This window comes from Cyprinodon tularosa, unplaced genomic scaffold, assembly GCF_016077235.1.
Source record: "Cyprinodon tularosa strain WSP-4 unplaced genomic scaffold, ASM1607723v1 ctg278, whole genome shotgun sequence".
NCBI classification, from domain to species: domain Eukaryota; kingdom Metazoa; phylum Chordata; class Actinopteri; order Cyprinodontiformes; family Cyprinodontidae; genus Cyprinodon; species Cyprinodon tularosa.
In genome coordinates, this window is record NW_024038983.1 from 907,501 (window position 1) to 926,145 (window position 18,645).

Below are 18,645 nucleotides of genomic sequence, written 5' to 3' on the forward strand. Positions count from 1 at the left end.
ATGTCCTGCTGAGAGAATAATGAGCAGTGTTAGTTTTCTCTCATACATAATGTTTGGTGTATATACCAGAAAGTTAAATGTTGCTCTCACCTTAGCCACCTACCTTCTCATACATTATTTACAAACTGAATTGGGGCATCATAGTTCAATTAAGCTCTGGCTGCACTTCCATAAAGCTCAGCTTATTAGTTTGTCAACAAGCTCTTCTACAACCTGTTGTGGGTTTCACCAGTTCCTTCAAAGTTATAATGGACTGCTCAGCTGTTTGCAGGTTAATACTCTACTAGCCCGGCCTGTCAGTTTAGATAGAAAGCCATTTCTCAGTGGAGATGCAGCTGTCCATACTCCTCTACATTAAGATGATGGTTTGAAATGCTCTGTGAGATGCTCAAAGTTTTGACATTTTTTATTGGTGACCTGTTCCTTGTTCCTCATGCTGCTTTTGGTTCAATAATCTGAGGTTTTCACAGAACAGCAAGATTCACCAGAGATAATTTTATACATAGATTTAAAAAACGGGCATAAATCGCAACTCTGCAATCTTTTAACGTCTTATAAGAAAAGAAAATCATGTTCTTTTTCATTACTAGTATGCAGCACTTAATATTGGTTTATGAAATCAAATCTGAGTAAAATGTTCTGACTGCAGCATGACAAGATATGGATAACATGGAAGATAACAAGGCATCCTTTCATAGATAAACTATGAGTAGAACTTTGGAGTCCAGGATACTAAATAAAATGTATATTTTATTAAAACCATGGATTTCCTGCCAGAATAAGAATATATACATAAACTCACTGTTTTCTAGCCATGAGAACAATGCATCATCACAACATTGATGTTAAACGTTAATAATCCTTTTTTTTTTTTTTTTTATGCGTGAGCTTTATGTTTTAAATGTCTCAAATTTGTGCAAATATTTTCAGGCTTTTTTATTATTTCACTTTTTCAGTGTAAGGCAGTAGCACTGATGTAGCGGCTGGTTTGAGAACTGATAGTAGTTTTAAATATCTATGCTATATAAATAAGAAACTCAAACTGGTGGTTGGTTTTCAATATTTTATAAACTTGAGAAATTGGCTGGGATAAGAGTCAGAGAAGTAAACGTTTTGGATAAATGGCGCCCTCTGCTGGCTGGACAAAAAACAACCAACTGTATGTGATTATCTTTCTGTGTAGTTTAAATAGTATAATCTTGTTTAAATATTACATATATGTTGCTGCTAAATTTCTTCAAATAAGTTGAATCTAAAAAATAAAACCTAAGGATTGTTTACAACCACTGAGGCACATCAGTATCTCCTGCAGGGACATATGCAAAATAACATGAGGTTGAATTAGTTGCTTGTGCTATATTGACGACTGCTTCCAAAATATGAAAAAAATATGACAACTAAAATGAATTTTTTATTATTGACTGTGCTAGCAGATGAAAATCCCTATAATCTTTAGCCTTTATCACTCTTTTTATAACTGATCAGTCTGACAGACATGAAACAGGAGGTCCATAAATGCAGAGAGATGTGACATTGAGAGCCAACCTTAGCTTTCAAAGATTTTAATGAATGCTTCTTTCCCTTTTCATCAGCACAAAGCAGCTTGTTGTTGCTAAGTGTTGGCGAAGATTGTGAAAGAGCCTTATCTATGATTTCATCATCATTCCTGTCTGAGTATTCAGTGAAAGGCAAAGAAAAACATTTTTTTTTTTACAGAGAAGAAAGGGTTTAAGATTGACCCAGAATCAAATATCTGTAATGCTACAATAGCTGGACTAGTTTGTCTTTCAGCAATTGTGTGGAAACCTTTGATATCTATGTATTCCCTTCAGGTTAAAGAAGAAAAAAAATGCAACACACAAAGGATCTTTGATTTTGCCTGATCAAACTAAACTCGTTAGTGATAGCAGTTTAATGTGCAGTTCAATGTGACTCAGGTCTCATCATCCCCAGTACTTGTATTTCCCCCAGGTCATCTGTCTGCATATTAACAAGGCTCAGATATGCTGTTTTAATTACATCTTCAATCCAAAACCCTGTAGACTGAACTAAATATAGAAGCATATAATTAGGCTGCAGATAGAAATTATTATATCTTTACCCAAGTACCCTTTGGAACCAAGACAATGAGATGGAAATCTAGACTGTTTCTTTTTGTTTTCTTCCTCTCTTCGGTCAAAACACATAAGAGCTTTTACATAGATCAGTAAATCATAGATCAAATCTAAACATGTAGACTAGGGGTGTCAAAGTTCAATCATTAAGAACCACCTTCCTGCTACTGTTAGATTTACCCCTGCTCCATTATCCCCAGTTTGCTAAATAGGGAATCAGCACACCATTCAACTCTGCAGAGGCCTGGCAATGAGCCTGGTTTGATCCAGGTTTGTTTGAGAAGGTATGAGTCCAAAGGTTGGGGAAAAAAGTTCCTCTTTAGGACTGGATTTAAAAGCTTGAAGAAAATCTTGGAGGAGGTGTACAGGGTATGCAGGAGTCTATTACTGCCTCCTGTGGATTGGGGCAGATGATGCTATCATCTTCCTCCTGCACCAAGCTCTGATTCAGCGAGAGAAACCTGGAAGCACAGTGAGGATCATGTTCTTTGATTTCTCCAGTGCTTTCAATGCCATCCAGACACGACTCCTAAGGGATAAGCTGGAGCTATCATTAGTGGACCTGCACATGTCCAAGTGAAAAATGTACTACCCCACTGGTCTCCCACAGTATGTTAGAGCAGGGGTCTTCAAAGATTTCCAGACCAACGACCCCCAAACCGATGGTAAGATGGAGCGGGGACCCCCTGATTATATATATTGTATAAAATTGTGTTATATCAAACTGGTCCTATAGACTCTATTACAGATGGAGTCATGTAACAAAAGTTTCTCCCTGGGATTATTAAAGTATTTCTGATTCCGATTCCTGGTTAATGGGACAGGTGTTATGAATGAAAAGGTGCCCAGTTTGAAAGAGCCCCTGTGTGTTACTGAATGTGTGCATTGATGACTGCTGACTGTTTATTCACAGTACCAATTGTTTACATATACATTTGCAATACCGTACTTTAACTGTAATATGCAATTCCCTTCCACTACACTTTAATTTAGATAGCTTCTGGCCAAACTTTATTTATTCATTTTATAGTAAAATCCATCTGTATATTATGCTATTGTACATAACTGTAAAAACCTTATTTATAGTAATATCCACCTGGATATTATATTCGGTATATATCCAGCTTTAAATTTAGTTCATAACACTAGTTATCTATATATTATAGTCATAGGACAAATCTATTAGTAAGACTCTGTTTATATTAGTATTCATCTCTATATTTATTCAGTAGAAACCCATGTCCTGTATTTATGGAACCATTATATTCTGCACTTGCTGCTATTGCATTTCTGGTTAGACCTAAACTGCATTTCGTTGCTTTGTACCTGTACCTGTGTAATGACAATAAAGTTGAATCAATCTAATCTACGTATAAAGACATCTCCTGCCTCCATTTATCTGGTTACTACAGTGTGTTGAATTCATATTAATGTGAATTTAAAGACATTTCAATTAGTGGAAAAAATTGCAGGGGGGATATAAAAAAAAGTCTATTCAACCAATGCACTACCTTAGGGGACCCCCTGTTGAAGACCTCCGTGTTAGGGCACAGAGCTGTGTCTCCAATAGGTTTACACTGCAGACTTCTCCATCAACTCCGAATGCTGCCGCCTGCAGAAATTCTCATCCTCATCACGGGTGGGGAAGACTCAGAGTACAGACGGTGAACCCAGAACTTAGTTGTCTGGTGCCAACAGAACCACTTTCTGATTAATGCAGGGAAAACTCTTCCTGCTGAGGAGACTTTTATCAGCATCTTCTATGGATCTGTCTGTGGGAGCAGTGGCTTATCTGTAGCTGAGAGAAAGCGGCTGGATAAGCTGGTCAGGAAGGCCAGCTCTGTGATTGGATGCCCTGTGGACTCAGTGCCCAAGGTGGGAAACAAACGGATCCTAACTGAAATAACATCTCTCTATCATAACGTCTACCAGCACATCCATAAAGCTGTTGCTTCAGTGACAGACTGCTGCACCCTAAATGCACCAGGGAGCGTTATCACAGTTCCTTCCTCCCAGCAGCCGTAAGACTCTATAACCATCTCTGTTCCCACCAACCTCAATAAGTTGTTTAATTGATGCTGATTTTTGCACAGTTTCTGTCTTAATCAGTTAAACAACATGTTGCTGTCGTTTTTTTGCACATCTTTGTTGTCGCTGCTATTTTTCACATATCCATTACTATAAAAATGTCTTCAGCTGTTATTGATTTTTTATTCTCCAGATACCGAGTATGTATGTTGTAAAAATTGTACTGTACAGTACAATACTCTTTGTTTTATTTTATACACTTACAGGTGCTGGTCATAAAATTAGAATATCATGAAAAAGTAGATTGATTTCAGTAATTCCATTTAAAAAGTGAAACTTGTATATTATATTCATACATTACATACAAACTCATATATTTCAGATGTTTATTTTGTTTAATTTTGATGATTACAAATGAAAACAAATGAAAATCTCAAATTCATCATATCAGAAAATTAGAATATTGTGAAAAGGTTCAAAATTGATGGCCCCTGGTGCCACACTCTAATCAGCTAATTAACTCAAACCACCTGCAAAAGCCTTTAAATGGTCTTTCAGTCTAGTTCTATAGGCTACACAATCATGGGGAAGACTGCTGACTTGACAGTTGTCCAAAAGACGACCATCGACACCTTGCACAAGGAGGGCAAGACACAAAAGGTCATCGCTAAAGAGGCTGGCTGTTCACAGAGCTCAGTGTCCAAGCACATTAATAGAGAGGCGAAGGGAAGGAAAAGATGTGGTCGAAAAAAGTGTACAAGCAAGAGAGATAACCGCACCCTGGAGAGGATTGTGAAACAAAACCCATTCAAAAATGTGGGGGAGATTCACAAAGAGTGGACTGCAGCTGGAGTGAGTGCTTCAAGAACCACCACACACAGACGTATGAAAGACATGGGTTTCTGCTGTCGCATTCCTTGTGTCAAGCCACTCTTGAACCACAGACAGCGTCAGAAGCGTCTTGCCTGGGCTAAAGAGAAACAGGACTGGACTGCTGGTGAGTGGTCCAAAGTCATGTTCTCTGATGAAAGTAAATTTTGCATTTCCTTTGGAAATCAAGGTCCCAGAGTCTGGAGGAAAAGAAGAGAGGCACTTCATCCACGTTGCTTGAAGTCCAGTGTAAAGTTTCCACAGTCAGTGATGGTTTGGGGTGCCATGTCATCTGCTGGTGTTGGTCCATTGTGTTTTCTGAGGTCCAGGGTCAACGCAGCCACATACCAGGAAGTTTTAGAGCACTTCATGCTTCCTGCAGCTGACCAACTTTTTGGAGATGCAGATTTCATTTTCCAACAGGACTTGGCACCTGCACACAGTGCCAAAGCTACCAGTACCTGGTTGAAGGACCATGGTATCCCTGTTCTTAATTGGCCAGCAAACTCTCCTGACCTTAACCCCATAGAAAATCTATGGGGTATTGTGAAGAAGAAGATGCAATACACCAGACCCAACAATTCAGAAGAGCTAAAAGCCACTATTAGAGCAACCTGGGCTATCATAACACCTGAGCAGTGCCACAGACTGATCGACTCCATGCCACGCCGCATTGCTGCAGTAATACAGGCCAAAGGAGGCCCAACTAAATACTGAGTGCTGTACATGCTCATACTTTTCATGTTCATACTTTTCAGTTGGCCAACATTTCTATAAATCCTTTGTTTTTATTGGTCTTCAGTAATATTCTAATTTTCTGATATGATGAATTTGAGATTTTCATTTGTTGTCATTTGTAATCATCAAAATTAAACAAAATAAACATCTGAAATATATGAGTTTGTATGTAATGTATGAATATAATATACAAGTTTCACTTTTTAAATGGAATTACTGAAATCAATCTACTTTTTCATGATATTCTAATTTTATGACCAGCACCTGTATATAAGGTGCACATCATGTGACCACTTCTACTATAACATTTGCTGCTGTAACACAACAGTTTCCCCATTGTGGGACAATAAAGGGATTTTCTATTCTCTGAACCAAGCAAGATGCTGCACTCAATTCTGTACATTTTCTGTGCTGCAGTTTTGATACTGTTAAGGTATCAAAGTCAAGGCCAGTTGAGGATATTTTAAAAGAATAAAAATTGCACACAAAAAAAAGGCTGGGTTAAAGGTTCCATCACAAAATGAAAAATGCTGGTCAGAACAAAGGGACGAAATGTTTCCATAAAGTTTTCATTCAGAAGAGCAGAATCAAAAATCCATGCCACACTTTTCAGATTTGTATTTGCAATAAGGTTAGAAAGAAACACAAAAAACATTTCTTCCACTTCACCATTATACCCTACCTAGAGTTGGTGTACAGCCTTAAATCAAAATAAAATATAATATATCTTGCAACTATAATAAAATAGAAAAGCAGTGACTAATTCAAATAATAAAAAGCTTCCACAAATGCATAAACATATTAAATCTCCTTTTCCCCTGTTTATAGCTGTTTATAGTGTTGCTCATAATAATTGTTCTTGAGTGGAATGAAGAATTGGAAAAAAATATTAATGGAGCAGTGCAAAAAAAAAAGAAGCAACGTTGAACTGTCGTGTTCACTTCATCATTTCTATGACTACAAAGTGGCCTTTTAGGCAACAGAGATCAACAACACTGGATCCATTGTCCTGTTTTCGCTGCTCGGCTTCATCAGCGTACTTTATTGTATGCCAGGCAGCCATCTGAACAATGGCTGCATTGTTTGCTGCAGTGGGACGTGTAGCATCCCTTTTCATGCCACTTGAGGTCAGTGCAACCCACATTACTATCCTGACAGGCTATGACTGGGCCTCATGGTTGCTTCTGAAAAGCCATCCAGAGCTTTTCATTTTCAGTTTTAATTTTCTTTCACTTTTTAAAGCCTAAAATTTTGATTTTTTTTTTCATTACAACAAAAACATGTGCTGTAGGCACTGAGCCTATTGAAATACAAATAATTTAAATAGAAACTTACAGCATTAATATCGTTATTGAGAAAGATGTTGAGCTTCCTAAAGCAGCACAACCAGTCATTAAGCATACTGATCATATACTGAAATGCAACTTATTATTTTTCCCATCTTATTTAATTGAGACAATCCAAAAAACGTATAAGAAAAAAAGTATAGTAAGTCCTCGTATTTATTTTTTAGACCAACTTTATTGTTATTTTGAACACACAGGGTGCATAAACTATTGAGGCAGCACAGGCGACACTAGAGGGGGGTCAGGGTGGCCAGGGCCACCCCTACCATCTGATCCTATAATTCAGAAGCAGTTAAAGTCTCAAACAGAAAGTGGCAGCACTAACAGCCTCAAGTGGAATGTTTCAAAATATTTAACATTTTAATTGTTCACACATGAGCAATAAAACTGAAAACAACAATTCCACGGTTCATTACTCACATCATCAGTATACTGACAGTAAAGATGATAAATACAGATTTCATCCTCTTCTCAGAACTCTTTTTTTGTCTTTTACAGGAAAAAGTGAAAAGTTTCATGTCTCTGCAAGTCCTGTAGTAGTCTTTAATGCAGTTAGAGACAAATTAAAGCTAAATCTATTTATTGTAGGTATAAGTATATGTAAATATTAATATTATGCAGAACTGTTATTGATGAAAGTATAAGGGATAACTTTTTCCACAAATGCAGGTAAGAAATGACGATAAGATGTTACCCCCGGAACTCACGCTTGTACAAGACAGCATAGATCTGTAAATTTAGGCACTAATTTATTAGAAATCTAACTTGTATTTATTTGGAAAATATTGATGTTGTGCTTCTGCATTTTCCTGTTGGAACAGTGTAGATCGACCCTGAGGGTCTGGTGCCCATCCACTCTGCTCCTGGCTCCTCAAACTCCTGGCTATGCTACTGTGAGGTAGCAACGATGAAACAACAAATCAAATATATATATATATATATATATATATATATATATATAGGGAAGGAATGATAAAATGTCCTATTATTACACTGATGTTCTTAAATTATTATTTACAATGTTTTTTGTAAGATAAATGGAGAATTTTATCATCTAACTCTGAATTTTAGTATTAAAAGGGTATATGTTTGATCAGAATCTTGATTTAGATTACCAAATAAATGTTATTGTTATCTATTTCATGAAAATTTAAGTATCACATGATATATTTTGTATCTCCATCTACCTCAGAAATCACATTACAATGAAAAACCATTTTGTGACTCCATTGATGTGCTGCGTCCCCCTAGGGGTTCCCAACCCCTTAGTTTGGGAACAATAATAGAACCGAAAATTTTATTTACAAACTGTGAATATATAACATTTTCCTCTTCTCCTCTACATATCATTTTTCAAAATATTTTTTCCCCATTTAAATGACTTAGACAGATTTTATTTGTCTTTTTGTTTACACAAGTGTAAAACAAAAAGAAATTTCGTTTAGAACAGCTCTCTGGACAATTTCATTTTTTTTAAGTGCAGATAAATAATAATAATAATATAATTAAATGTAGATGTGGTTATAAAGAATTCCTGTTGAACATTAAAGCAGTATTTAAGATGTAAGCTCAGTTCATCCTCTGGGCTTTTACTGACAAATGGAGGTGAGCAGCCACTGCCTTGTGGTCATTTTCTCACTTACGGACACACTGGCCTTATTTGAATGCCTTGCTCTTCTGTCGCTCCCATTTGGTAAATTTAGAGTAATACATGCTTGTTTCCCATCATATTTATGCCCTAATAAAAAAAAGAAAGAAAAAAGAGAATCACGGAGTGAGAATTTATATTTTCAAGAAACTGAGTAACTTCAAGAGTAAAATACAGATTCCAAAAATTATTCAGGTATACTTATTTTAAATAAGACTATTATCAATGCTAGTTGTGTCACCGCTGATCATGTTGAAAAAAAAAACTAATGTGTGAATCAATTAAATCCCCCATATTTCCATTAAGAAACAAGTTTTTTTGTGTAACATAATACCAAAAATAATATATAATTTTTTCCCCACATTGACTGTAAATAAGTGGGACAGGCTTTGTACCAAGGTTTGAAAACACCGACCATTTTCAAGCCTAAAAATAATGACTAGATTTGATATTATTGGTTTGTTTAAAATATTTAAATAACTTTAATACTTTAAAAAAGGTTTATAGCAGGAGCATCTGCTTCTCAACACTGTAAAACCATAAGATAGATAGATAGATAGATAGATAGATAGATAGATAGATAGATAGATAGATAGATAGATAGATAGATAGATAGATAGATAGATAGATAGATAGATAGATAGATAGATAGATAGATAGATAGATAGATAGATAGATAGATAGATAGATAGATAGATAGATAGATAGATAGATAGATAGATAGATAGATAGATAGATAGATAGATAGATAGATAGATAGATAGATAGATAGATAGATAGATAGATAGATAGATAGATAGATAGATAGATAGATAGATAGATAGATAGATAGATAGATAGATAGATAGATAGATAGATAGATAGATAGATAGATAGATAGATAGATAGATAGATAGATAGATAGATAGATAGATAGATAGATAGATAGATAGATAGATAGATGTACTTTATTTATCCCAAGCTGGGAAATTGCAGTGTAGCAGCAGCTTTACACATAGTGACAGTCACAACACAATAAGATAAGAAAAAGTAAAAATAACATAACATCCACACGTATTTACATTATAAGGGTGCAGTGAACAGTCCTGAGGTGCAGTGAACAGATTATAAATAAGTATTAAAATATGGAGTGCAGTACAGTACAGTGCTGGTTACTGTATGCTGAAACAAGAGTTTATTTTTTATTGTACGTGATGGCATATGGTAGGAAAGATTTCCTGTATCTGTCCCTTCGACAGCGGAGCTGGAGCAGCCTGTGAGAAAAGGTGCTTCGCTGTCTGACCACTGTGTGGTGGAGAGGGTGCTGATCATTGTCAATGATGGATAAGAGTTTATTCAGCGTTCTCCTCTCCACCACAGTCTCAAAAGACTCCAGCCTGAGTCCAAGTACAGAACCAGCCCTCCTGATGATTTTATCAAGTCTGTTGGTGTCGCTGGCTCTAATGCTGCTGCCCCAACACACAGCAGCAAAGAAAATGGTGCTGGCAACAACAGACTGGTAAAAGATCTCCAACATCTTGCTGCACACATTGAAGGATCTCAGCTTCCTCAAGAAATACAGTCTGCTCATCCCCTTCTTGTACACAGCCTCAGAGTTAGACCTCCAGTCCAGTCTATTGTCAATTATCACTCCCAAGTATCTGTAGTCCTCCACCTCCTCCACCACCTCCCCCCTAATCCGTAGTGGCTGTGAAGACCTCTTCTCTCTCCTGTAAATAATGTCTTTAATCCGAAGAACCTTAGGAACTCCAACACTGACTGCTGTAGATGCATCCACCTATAATGGCCAATAACATCTTGAGAAACAAACTTAGATTAGATCATTTTCTTTAAAAATGATTAAATTGAATTGAACTGAACCATTGGCCAACACACCCCTGAAATAGTCAATTGCTTGCATTTTTTTTTTTACCACATTGATAAAAATTTGCTACCTCATGCTGTTCATAATTATGTTAACAGATGTGCAATATTTGGTCAATATATAAAATGATTGCAATAAAGGTTTGCGTCAATTAAAAGAGCAAAAACATATTTTTTTTTTTTTGCTGTTATTCTGGACACTAAATGTTTATCACTTTTTAATTTATGTACATAAATACTTTTTTATTCTTAGGTAAAAATGTCCCACTATATATTAAGATAGATATTCTGGAAAAGGCAGAGTAATAATTAAAAATTAAAAACCCACAAAAAGCACCCACAGCCCAATAGTTTAATGATGTTTTGGTTCAAAGGATAATACATACTGACTGTTCAAGCTGTGTTGGTTGTTACAGGAATGATGCTGTGTGTTGGTCCTTTCTTCTATATACTTCGACTATTTGCACAACACCAAGATAGCCGCTCTAAATTGAATGGTGATGCAATAAAGAATAGAAAACTAATTTGTGGCACAAAGTATTTGTTGCATTTGTGCTGCCTCTAATCTACTGGTGCCATGGGCAGTTAACTAGATCTTTAACACGGCAGTGTTGATTACCAATAACCACAAATGTCTGCAACAGCAAGGAGAGTAAATACCAAATTGTTAGACTTTATTGTTATATATTACTGTAGCATTTTTGCAGAAGTCTCTTTGTTTGTATTAAAGCACTTGGTAAATAACTGAATCTGTTTGTTTTGAGCATATCAAAAATACTCACACAGGTCAAAGCTGAGGTTGTTCTACACAGGATGTAGAGTCTTCGATTTCAATTTAAAAGCCCTGAAACTATTATATATAGCTTATGTATAAAAAGAAAAAATAATAAATATAGTTTTTTTCCCCATTAGGATCACGTTTGATCTAGAAAATTTAAAAAGCCACACAAAAATGAATCATATATTTTATTATTTTTTACGAAGCACACGATTAGTTTAGAAAAACAAATGAATTTTTTGCTTAAACATTCTGATAATTTACATAAATGTTATGTATATATTTTTTTGCAGACTGAATTTCATATGGGAAGTGTATTTTCATGTTTGACGTAATGTAAGCAAAAAGGGTGGATGATAAAATCGTCAGTTTCCTGTAAAAGAAAAGGTAAACTGGTGATAATAAGAGTCACAAATGAATTGCTTAAAACTAATATCTGCTGTATAAGCTCATCTAATGAAGGTTTGTCATTAGTAACTTTAATCAGTGTCTCTACAATTAATCTTTTTTTTTCTCCAAATTTGAATAATCTGTAGGAGCTATTTCTCCATTATTATTTAAATATTAGACTCTGGATTATTTAGTTTGTTTTTTATTTAGAATAGGATTTGTTTAGTGATTCACTTATTTAGTTAATTCATTTTAGCTTGGGATGTAGGTGTTTCACAGTATGAATAGGTAGGTCTTAGGTAGCTCATTATGCACGTGGGTGGTCTTATTGTTTTTTACCAGTTTTCAGTAGAGTCTCAATCAGTCAGTCAATTAAAGAACAGGTGGAGAAATCAGAGTGAGAGCAATAAAAGAATCCTGTGAAGCCTGTAACCTGTTTGTCTGAACGGAGAAATAAAGCAAGCAAAAAACTGGATTTTGACCCTTTTTGACCTTTTGTTTTGATCCGGTCTTAAGTTTTTTTGAATTTTAGCTTTGTAGAAATAGTCACTACATAATCTATAAAATTAATTTTTATTTATTTCATTTATTTTATAGTGTCCTGTCTGGCAATGTGGCAATAAGTGGAGCAGTACGGCTATTGCCGTAGCTGTCCGCTTTATTTATGCATAATAATGGCTTTATTATAATTCATGCAGGGAGTATTACAGATTATATGGACACTGCAATGTAAGTAGAACAGGAAAGGAAAAACAGAAAAAAAGGAGAAAAGAAAGAGGAGATAAAATGGAGATAACGATAAAACATCTTCAGTCTGCTTTCTCACCTGCAAAGAGATGTATAAAGAACAGCACAACCAACAGATATAGTAGGATATAACAGTAGGATAAGAGATACACTAAAGTAACACCTTGGTACTATCGCTGAAGTATACAGAAGAGGGTTAGGGCCACTTAAAAAGTATAACCGATTTTATTTCAGTATAATATGAGACTTTAATTTCAGAATTTAGTTTTTTTCCCCCCAGAATTCTGACTTTAATCTCAGAATTCTGACTGTTTTATCAGAATTCTGACTTTAATCTCAGAATTCTGACTGTTTTCTCAGAATTCTGACTTTAATCTCAGAATTCTGACTGTTTTCTCAGAATTCTGGCTTAATCTCAGAATTCTGACTTTAATCTAAGAATTCTGACTTTAACCTAAGGATTCTGACTTTTTTCTCAGAATTCTGACTTTAATCTCAGAATTCTGACTTTGATCTCAGAATTTTGACTTTTTTCTCAGAATTCTGACTGTTTTCTCAGAATTCTGACTTTAATCTCAGAATTCTGACTTTGATCTCAGAATTCTGACTTTTTCTCAGAATTCTGATTTTAATCTCAGAATTCTGACTTTGATCTCAGAATTCTGACTGTTTTCTCAGAATTCTGACTTTATTCTCAGAATTCTGACTTTAATCTCAAAATTCTGACTTTTTTCTCAGATTTCTGACTTTAATCTCAGAATTCTTACTTTAATCTGAGAATTCTGACTTTTTTACCATATTAAACGGATATAAAATATAAAAATCAGTTAACTTTTTTTTACATTTTTTCAGTGGCCCTAATCCTCTTTCGTAAAAGTAATAATCTATGAAATGAAATGTTTACAGTTTTTCTCGATTGTTTACACACAAATATTGGTACTTGAAACACAATGACCACAAAATGTAACTCATGCACCAACCCCCTGAACCAATTCTGCTAAACTACAAGCACAATTCCTGCTTTACACTCAAATTGCAGTTCTAAAACACACTTTTTCCAAAACTCTACACACAATTGTCATGAAGAAAATCTTTTGTTTTCACAAGGAACACACTGTTATTCAAAACTCTAAAGTTAATTTCCCTACTATGCACACTGACTCCTCACATGGGCAAACACCTAACACACATGTTTCCACTCAGCAATCAGAGCTTTAGCATAGAAGGGCAACAGGTGAGCTCTTCTGTTTTGGAGCAATGGAGGCCAATGTTGTAAACAGAGGCAGAGCCAGAGCCAGAGGAGTGAGAGTAAGAGGAGGACGATGGGGAGGACGAGGACGAGGAAGGCCAAGGACAATCATTTCTGATGAGATCCGAGCAACTTTGGTTGACCATGTGGTCAACCATGGCCTAACAATGAGGGAGGCTGGGCAAAGAGTACAGCCAAATTTGAGCAGGTACACTGTAGCATCCATCATCCGGACTTTCCGCAATGAGAATAGGTAAGAAATCTACTCTCACTACAAAACTGCAGTACTGCATATCAATACAGTACTCAATGAGTACAGTAGTACAGTATTACCTGTGGACTGTTCTGTAGGACATTGTGTTTCGAGTATTTGGGAAATGTATTCCTACACAGTATTTACAGTATTGCACTCTTTGTATTGCAGAACTGAAAGATTACCAACAAGAGGTGGACGGGGCCGTCTTCTGTCTCCTGAACAGGAAACAGAGATCATGAACATGGTTCTTGAAAATAATGCCATTACCTTACGGCAAATACAAAGAAAAATAATAGAAAACAATGAGATATTTCAAAATATTGATAGGGTAAGTTTATCAACGCTGGACCGTGTCTTGCACAGAAATAAACTGAGGATGAAGCAGGTCTACAGGGTGCCATTTGAGCGCAATTCAGAAAGGGTCAAAGAATTGCGATATAACTATGTGCAAGTACGTCCTATACAGTACATTCCCACCTTTGATGCATACTGTCAACATTGTATAAATCATACATATTTCTTTCTATTATATTGTAATCATAATGATTGTGCTTCACAATAGAGACCGCTCCATGTCTACTTCTGATATTGTCATGTGTGTTTCAGAGAGTCCTTGAGCTGGAGGTGGATGCAGTGGAGCACCAGTTCTTCTTCATTGATGAGGTTGGATTCAACCTCACAAAAAGACGAAGGAGGGGAAGGAATATAATCGGCCAGCGTGCCATTGTTGAAGTCCCTGGCCAGCGCGGAGGGAACATCACAATGTGTGCAGCGATGACCGACCATGGCATCATCCATCACCATGCTACCCTTGGCCCCTACAACACTGCCCATCTGATCACATTCCTGGACACCCTACACAACACACTCATTCCACCAGATCAGATAGACGGCCCAGAGCAGCTCAGGTACGTTGTCATTTGGGACAACGTAAGCTTCCACCGGGCTGCTCTGGTTCATAACTGGTTCACTGACCACCCACGCTTTTCAGTTGTTTATCTCCCTCCATATTCTCCATTCCTCAATCCTATTGAGGAATTTTTTTCTGCCTGGAGATGGAAAGTGTACGACCTAAATTCAGAAACGCGTATACCCCTTTTCCAAGCTATGGAAGACGCATGTGGAGATATAGCAGTTGATGCTTTTCATGGCTGGATTCGCCATGCTAGGCGATATTTCCCCCGCTGCTTGCCCAGGGAAAACATTGCTTGTGATGTAGATGAGGTGCTGTGGCCAGACCGAAACAGAAGAGAGGATGCAGCATAGTTTATTTTGTTTTGTTTTTTATTATTACTGTAACTGTATACAGTAAAATCTTCTGCACTGTGTGTGCAACTTTGTGTCAGTTGGGATGTACACTGTGTACATTGTTTTGTGGGAAAAATAAAACATGTTTGTTACAGTATATTTGTGTGTTCTGAGTATAAAAACAATATTCTAAAATATTTTACAACGCACTTATGTATTTAATGTCTGTAGTAAGTGTAACACTGAACAAAAAGTCATTATGATGAATGGAGAATGGTGTTTTACACTGAGCACATCAGTGTTTAAATGCTTTTTTTAATTGTCTGTTCATATGATAGTTTGTGTGTGTCATCTGCACACAAAATGGCCTTTTGTGAAGAGATAAAACTGTTTTGAATGTAAAGTTTCATTTTGCAGGAGAATTGAAGGGTTTTGCCCATTGTGTGTGTGTTTGTTGGATTTGTGTGTAGAGTTCTGAGAATACGAGGCATGTTTTCAGAAATGTGTGTAAACAATCCAGAAAAACTGTAAACGGATATAAAATATAAAAATCAGTTAACTTTTTTTTACATTTTTTCAGTGGCCCTAATCCTCTTTCGTAAAAGTAATAATCTATGAAATGAAATGTTTACTGTAATTTTGTGCGTTTGAAATCAAACACCGCGCCTCCCGCTGCCCCGCCACGCCCAGACGCGCTCTGCGGCTGCGCGATGACGTCACTGCACTGCTCGTTGCTGCGCTGCTGCTGCAAGGCGAGAGAGCAGCTGCAGAAGGAGAGAGAGAGAGAGATATCAGGGAGCACTGACAACAACGGACAGCCTCACGCTGGAGAAGTCTGAAACGCCACATTTTCTCCCTCTGTGATCCGACAGTTTTCAGCTCCAACCTTCTGACTGCATATTATCTGCTCGTTTTTTTTCCTCTCTCGCTGGCTTTGGGACTATTTCTCACCCCGACGGCCTGAAATGACCGGATAGGAGCCTCGTCTAGCCAATGCTTACTGCAGGGGCTTATGTCTTGTGGATTATCCGTCGTTGCCGAGCCAATCGCACAGTCGAGCCCGGAGGAGGCCCCGCTCTGCTGGATGGATGTGTGTGAGGCGGCGCGGTGGTAACGATGCTGCTGCTCGGCTTTCATCGGCACTGGGTCAACTGATCTTGGATGTCCGGGCTACATCGCCCCCCTACACGAACCATTTTCTCCCACAGCTACACTTTAATTCATTAAAAACTGGACGCCCCTGGAGCAGTTTATGACGGTAAGCACTTTATATGCACATATATCCCCTTTAACGGTCAGTTGACGTTAGCACACTAGCTTAGCTCTGTCACTTTTATCCAGCTAAAATAGCTAAAATTGCTATCAGTGCTACAAGATATTCGGTTAACAATTTCCAAAAGGGCTTTTTTTTTCTCGTTGTTTTCATTTTATTCTTAATAAAATAAACGACATTCAGTCTAATTGTGTTGCCTGCATGTTAGCTTTTTAACCCATTCAGTATTAAACATTAGCTAATGAAATGTGCGCAGTATTTGGTTGTAATAGAAATATGTTTGTGTTGACACGCTTTGCTATTTATTTGTTTTATCCTATAAAAGAGAAGCTCATTCATTGGACAGTGTACAATAAGCCCCTATAAAGAGGAGCCCAGTTAGCTTATTCACCATTACGACGTTTTAGTTTGTATTTTAACGTCTGTCAGAGAAGGCTTAACTTAGTTTTATTGGTGAAGAACAGCTGAAGAGAGGCTTGATTCCCTGGTGTTTTCTAGAAACGCCACTCTGCCTGCGTGGATAATCTGCTTTCAGCGTGGCTTTGCAGTAATAATCGTTATTTGTTACTGAATGGATGGGAGGTTGGTTATATTGTGGATGGTAAAGGTCTGTTGTGATGAGGCGTCCTTTTTTTTTTTTTTTTTTTTTTACCATGACGTAATCCCCCACCATCCGTGCCACATCTTTTCGGGTCGCAGTCGGTCGGTTCCTCCGCCGCATATGGAGCTCAGTCCTGTTTACCTCTGAATGAATGAAAGACTGTAAAATTTGCAGTTTACTTTGAATGAATCGTCTCATCCAGGCAGTTATGAATGAAATCTAGAGGATGAGGTTGGCTGCAGGGCCACAACTAGTTTTGTTGCCATGGCCACCAACTTTATTTTTTTTCCCCCAATGTGAAAATTACATGAAATTGATAATAAAAAAAAAATGTCAGGGTTTATGAAGTATTGTCCTTTTGAAAGGTTGCTGGCAGCTATTACCTGCAGTAGATGCAGCAAATTTCTTCAGTTTATTTTTAGTTAGGGATGCACTCATCCAATACTTGGATCGGATATCGGCTCCATTATTGTATAATTAGCAGGATGGCATATCGGATGAATCCAGTCAATTCTAGTTTTATTGATATCATACACAGAAATACAGTTAAATTGATTCAGTCATTACTAGCATGATTTATATCTTGTGTTGTGTCAGTGTTTTTGTTAAAGCTACAGTGTGTAATAATTACAGGGATATACAGTCAGAAATGTAATATATTATACATAACTATGTTATTTATCATCATCTACGAGCTCAGCCTCTTAACCTTAATATTTGCGTTGCCTTAGAATTCGTTATTTATAATTACATAGGAGCGGGTCTCGCAGCCATGGAGGCAGACATCTTTGCGTTACGGCAGCGCAGAGCCAACAAACTAGCGATTGCGAGATAGCCCATTACGCTCCAAAGTAACTACGGCAATTTCACCAAAAAAAAGCCACCTAAAACGATACAAACTAGACATCAAACCCGCATCTATGATCGCCAAAGCCTGCTGGAGCTATAGTCACAAAATGTTTTAAATACAGACATTTTTGACCGTTTAAAAAGCTACAGAGTGCTACGGGCTGATGTCAACAAGACAACAGCGGAAAATAACGGAATAAAGTCTCTAAGGAATGCACACAGAGAGTGCTAAGCAGGCTAATCTGTTAACCTAAGATGCTGAAAACGGTTCACAATGTCTTTGCATACTTCGGTTTCTTTCCACGGTCCTGTTCTGGTAATTTGAGATTCTAAATCTCTCTTAATGTCAGTGGGAAAAGGTTATGGTAGGTCGTCCTGGTGAGGATGTCTGGGGTTTATACTCTGCCTCTTTGGTGCTCCCTGTAACCTACACAGAACTAACTGGTCATGAAATATGGATGAAGATAGTTTGATGACAGAGAACCAAAAGTAGATGGTTTGTTATTGTTCATGTGGATGATTCTCATGGCCTGATATCTAATGATCTGGGTATTTTGTTCAGGACATAATTTCACTGTAAACTGGGGCATCTTATTGGGGATCCTCTATGTTAGAGGATCCTTAACTTCTTAGCTTCTGACCCACAG

At 37.0% G+C, this 18,645-nt stretch overlaps 2 protein-coding genes across 3 annotated transcripts in view; both read left to right on the forward strand.

Annotated features, from left to right (window-relative positions):
* The first annotated feature begins 13,764 nt into the window (after nucleotides 1-13,764).
* LOC119786747 lies at nucleotides 13,765-15,293 on the forward strand. The gene is made up of 3 exons (XM_038290263.1): nucleotides 13,765-14,024; nucleotides 14,196-14,478; nucleotides 14,634-15,293. The coding sequence occupies exons 1-3, from the start codon at nucleotides 13,780-13,782 to the stop codon at nucleotides 15,291-15,293; spliced, it is 1,188 nt and encodes a 395-aa protein (XP_038146191.1). The 5' UTR covers nucleotides 13,765-13,779.
* A 733-nt stretch (nucleotides 15,294-16,026) lies between these two features.
* The window catches only part of ptpn4a (protein tyrosine phosphatase non-receptor type 4a), a 101,795-nt gene continuing 99,176 nt past the window's right edge, over nucleotides 16,027-18,645 (forward strand). The window contains exon 1 of one of the 2 annotated variants that reach the window (XM_038290256.1): nucleotides 16,027-16,533. The gene's annotated coding sequence lies outside the window, so the exon portion shown is untranslated. The remainder of the gene's footprint in view (nucleotides 16,534-18,645) is intronic. The other variant, XM_038290258.1, reaches the window with a different exon arrangement.